Source organism: Ananas comosus, linkage group 16, assembly GCF_001540865.1.
Source record: "Ananas comosus cultivar F153 linkage group 16, ASM154086v1, whole genome shotgun sequence".
Taxonomy (NCBI): domain Eukaryota; kingdom Viridiplantae; phylum Streptophyta; class Magnoliopsida; order Poales; family Bromeliaceae; genus Ananas; species Ananas comosus.
This window is the reverse complement of record NC_033636.1, coordinates 9,060,337-9,064,726: the sequence shown is the minus strand read 5'-3', so window position 1 is coordinate 9,064,726 and position 4,390 is coordinate 9,060,337. Positions and strand designations below refer to the sequence as shown.

Sequence of the window (4,390 nt, the reverse complement as noted above, 5' to 3'; positions counted from 1 at the left end):
TATTTACCAGCTGAATATATTCTCATTTAGTTAATTTAACTTATTTGAATCAAANTAAAATATAATTAGATAATAAATAATAATGATTGTTTGATTGCACTTATTGCAATTGTATTGTTATTCACTACAACAAAATAGATTTTTAGTGATAATTTAACAGCGACGATTATCGAACAATCATTATTATTTATTATCTAATTATATTTTAGCAATAATTATTTTAAATTATATATTTTTATCGGCTAATATTTATATATTAAATATATTTACTTTGAGCCCTAATACAATCCGAAACTAACCCGATCCCACTCCCCCCACACTCCTTCCCTGCATTGACCCCTTCTCTCCCTCACTTCCTCCTCTCCCTTCGCCCCTCAACCACTTCGCTCCCTCACCCCCTCCTCTCCGAGCTTGATCCAGCTCTTCCTCTCTCCTTCCTCATCCTCCACATCCTCTCCAAGCTCGGATCCCATCCCCAAATCGCCTTTGCTATCGCCTCGACCTTCTTGGCCCAGCGAGGATGATCCTCGACCTGGTGATCCGAACTGAGCCCTCGGTGGTGCTGCTTCTCGATTCGGTGCTCCGATCCATTGGTAAGAGCTCTCAATCTCAATTCTACAAGAGGGATGGAACAATCACCCAACTGTGAAATCCACCATTGCTCTAATAACTATTACATTCAAATCCTGTCTCAGAAATTCAATCATCTACTATTCTTTCCCTGATCTAAATTTATTAATCTAAAGCTATGTGAACTTGGCCGTATACACCACAAGCAAGCTTATGAACTTCATTAATTTTGAGTCAGAACTTTATTTGAGGAAGAGGATTAATAGAACTGATTGATTTAGCAGCTGAAATTAGAAGTTCAGGAGAGTATTTTGACAATACCGGTCGAAGGGAAGTTCCTAGAATGTGAAATATTTTGATGTATCAACATATTAAAAAGATGTACGCAGTACTCGTTAGCAATTATGCACATACAATAATTGTTTAAAATGAAATAATAAAAACGTGATGCCTACATACAAATTATATTTTATTATTATAAGATGCATCTTATCTAAATAATTAGGTTAGCATCTATTAATTATTGTACGTAATAATAATTTGATCGAGTTCATGTACTGTGTTTGTTACTTTATGACTTATGTAACTTTCTAAAATGCTATAAATATTCAAAAAAAAAAATTAAATTGGGGAAAAAATGACATGACCAAACACGTCCACAACACATGGAGCCAAAGACAACCGACCAGAGAACATCGCCCACACATTTTTCCCTTAATTGATGATAAGCTTCCTGCAAAATCTTACAAACACAACACAACTCAAGCTCCTCTTGTTCTGTTGATACATATCTATATCTCTATTTTATACTGCACAAGTTCAAACAAATATTACCATATTAATTATATGGCTGTCGAGGGGAATGAGAGCCGGCGGCCTCATGTGGTTCTGCTCCCGACGCCGGGAATGGGCCACGTGATCCCGCTGGCGGACTTCGCCGTTCGGCTCGCTGCCGCCCACAGCTTCTCCGCCACCCTCCTCACCTTCTCCAACTTCAACTCCCCGGCGCAGGCCGCCTTCCTCGCCTCCCTCCCCTCCGACTCCGTCACCTCCGTCTCCCTCCCCTCCATCTCCCTCTCCGACCTCCCCCCCGACTCCCCGATCGAAGTCCATCTCTGCGCGCTCCTCACCCGATGCCTCCCCCTCCTCCGCGACGCCTTCCTCTCCTTCCGAAACCCCGCCGCCGCCTTCGTCTGCGACCTTTTTGGGTCCGTGACGCTGTCGCTGGTGCGGGAGCTCGGTGTGCCGGGTTACATATTTTACCCTACCAATCTTAGGATGCTCACCCTCGCGCTGCACCTGCCCCGGCTCGACGAGACCACCGACGTCGACTTCGAAGACCTCCCCGACCCCGTCTGCCTGCCAGGCTGCGTCGCCATACGCGGGACGGACTTCCCCGACCCCTTGCGCAAGAAGTCACACCCCGCGTACGCTCCGCTCATCCGGATCATGAGCAGGTAAGAAATATCGTTATCTTATCTAATAACGTAAGTTTCTAAAAGAATTTGATAATTTTAAATAAAATAGTAGATTCCGAGTTCGAATACGATTGAATTGTCAAAGTAACGAGTTGTTTTGCAGTTACAGTGACGCGGCCGGGATCCTGGTGAACAGCTTCGAGGAGATGGAGAAGGAGGTGCTGAAAGCCATCAGAGAGGAGGAGCAAGCGGAAGCAGGGAGGCCGCCGGTCCACCTGGTGGGTCCGATGGTCCGGTCCGGTTCGGATGAGGCGGACGAGTCGGGCTGCCTGGAGTGGCTGGACCGGCAGCCGGCCGATTCGGTTTTATTCGTGTCTTTCGGGAGTGGCGGCTCCCTCTCGACGGAGCAGATGCAGGAGATGGCACTCGGGCTGGAGGCCAGCGGGCAGCGCTTCCTTTGGGTTGTCAGGTGTCCCAGTGACAAAGAAAAGAACGCCGCCTTTTTCACATCAGGTACCGAGCTATTGTTATAAAATTTGATGATGTGCTGTTATTATAATATATATAATTTTAATTTATTAGTATCGAGTTTTTATATTTCTTCGCACATCGATTTAGTATTAAAGTTATTTCTTTCATAGGCCAAAGTTGGTTGGAGAACTCGGTTGCTATACTTGATTTATCGCTTTTTACTGTTTATAAATGATATTAGGAAGCAAGGATGATCCTTCGAACTACCTTCCGGAGGGCTTCTTGGAACGGACAAAGGACGTGGGCCGCGTGGTGTCGTCGTGGGCGCCGCAGGTCAAGGTGCTGGCCCATGCTGCGACTGGCGGCTTCTTCTCACACTGCGGCTGGAACTCGGCGCTGGAGAGCACCGTGCATGGCGTGCCGATGATTGCGCACCCGCTCTATGCCGAACAGCACTGGAATGCCGTCCTGCTCACCGAGGCGGTCGGAATCGCCATCCGGCCGCGGTCAAGGGACCCCTACGGTGTCGTCGGCAGGGAGGAGATCGCGGCGGCGGTGAAGGAATTGATGCAGGGGGAGAAGGGCAAGGCGCTGCGGTGCCGCACCAAGGAGTTGCAGGAGGCGGCGGCGAGGGCGCTCGCACCGCCGGACGGGTCCTCATACAAGGCGCTGCAGGGAGTTGCCAATAAGTGGAAGGAGGGAGCGAGCCTGCGCGTAGCAAGTACTTGAAACGAATTTTATAAAATATTATTGATGAATTAATATTAATATAGTCCACAAGTTAGTAATTTAATGTGGTGTCTTTATATCGCTCTCTATCATAAGCTTTCTATTTTGACACTCAATTTTGTAAAATATTTTGTAATTAAGTTTCAAATGCCTCTTGAGTCTTTCAATAACGTCTTGTATTAAAATCTGACGAGAATTGTCACATTATTTCTAAATCATATTTGCTACAAATTTTATCAAAATTATTAAACTTTTTGATGAGCAGGACTTAATCGAAACAAATAATATAGCTTAAGAATTTAATTGAGAAAATCTTAAGTCTAAAATCAAAACAAAAAATGAATGTTTGGGGCAAATGGTGTAATTAATTTTTCTTTTTTTTTAATTCTATGCATAAAAGAGTTCACCTATAATACTATTGATAGTAAATTAAGTATTTAATGTTAACTTTGTAGTCCTTCAATTTATAATAGCACATATCACGCCAAATAATAAACTCTATGTATTCAAAAACTATAATAATAGGTAGCTAGTATTTTTCGGCCAATTTGTACAAAAAAATTCACTAATTTTGGGTTTTTGTACAAGTGGGCCATCTATTTCGTTTTTGCAGATTCGGTCCGAATTTTCAGCAAACTGACTAAAATATCTTTATTACTTTTTCTCTCTCCTTTTTCTCTCTCATCTTTTTTTCTCTCGTTCATTTTTTTTTTCTCTCACCGAAGAAAGCAGTGGAGGCAGAGGCGGAGGCGGAAATGGCCCGCCTCGCCTTTCACCCTCATGCTCTCGAGCTCGTCCTTGCCCTCGTCCGCGCACCCCCCACCATCCTCGCCTCCGACCCCACCGAGGCTGCGCCGCGACTCTTTTTTTTTTCTTGTTCGACTCGCCTCTACCGTCTCCGACAATGAAGCCTCTCTCACCCTTCCCCGCCCTTCTTGTCCTCTCCCTCTCCTTCCTCCTCTGCCGCCTCCGACGATGACGCATTTTCGCCGACACCGACACCGTGGAGGTCGCTGCGGCGCTGCAGCCTCGGAGCGGGGGGTTCTTAGCGGCGTCGTGTCCGGCGCAGTGGCCGTTGGCAGAGAGGGGTGATAAAAAAAAATGATAGAAGCAAGAAAAAAAAATAAAGATAAAAATTTATAGAAAAAGAAAGATGAAAATGAAATTGCACCGTTAAAATAAAATTATACTGTTTTAAAAGA

At 44.8% G+C, this 4,390-nt stretch overlaps 1 protein-coding gene across 3 annotated transcripts; it reads left to right on the top strand.

Moving 5' to 3' along the window:
* Positions 322-3,375, top strand: LOC109722249 (hydroquinone glucosyltransferase-like). Of its 3 annotated transcripts, XM_020250208.1 has the most exons (4): positions 322-593; positions 1,389-2,027; positions 2,152-2,501; positions 2,701-3,358. In XM_020250208.1, exons 2-4 carry the CDS (start codon positions 1,417-1,419, stop codon positions 3,186-3,188), a joined length of 1,449 nt encoding a protein of 482 aa, XP_020105797.1. In that variant the 5' UTR covers positions 322-593; positions 1,389-1,416; the 3' UTR covers positions 3,189-3,358. The 3 variants fall into 3 exon arrangements, with proteins under 3 accessions (XP_020105797.1, XP_020105796.1, XP_020105795.1); XM_020250207.1 differs by lacking the exon at positions 322-593 and having other exon boundaries at positions 600-2,027; positions 2,158-2,501; positions 2,701-3,375; XM_020250206.1 differs by lacking the exon at positions 322-593 and having other exon boundaries at positions 1,187-2,027.

Bases quoted from the DNA above. Each gene is read 5' to 3' on its own strand.
- LOC109722249 (XM_020250206.1), top strand. From the start codon at position 1,213: ATGACCAAACACGTCCACAACACATGGAGCCAAAGACAACCGACCAGA. The intron at 2,028-2,151 runs GTAAGAAATATC...GTTGTTTTGCAG, and splicing joins CTCATCCGGATCATGAGCAG to TTACAGTGACGCGGCCGGGA. The intron at 2,502-2,700 runs GTACCGAGCTAT...AAATGATATTAG, and splicing joins CGCCGCCTTTTTCACATCAG to GAAGCAAGGATGATCCTTCG.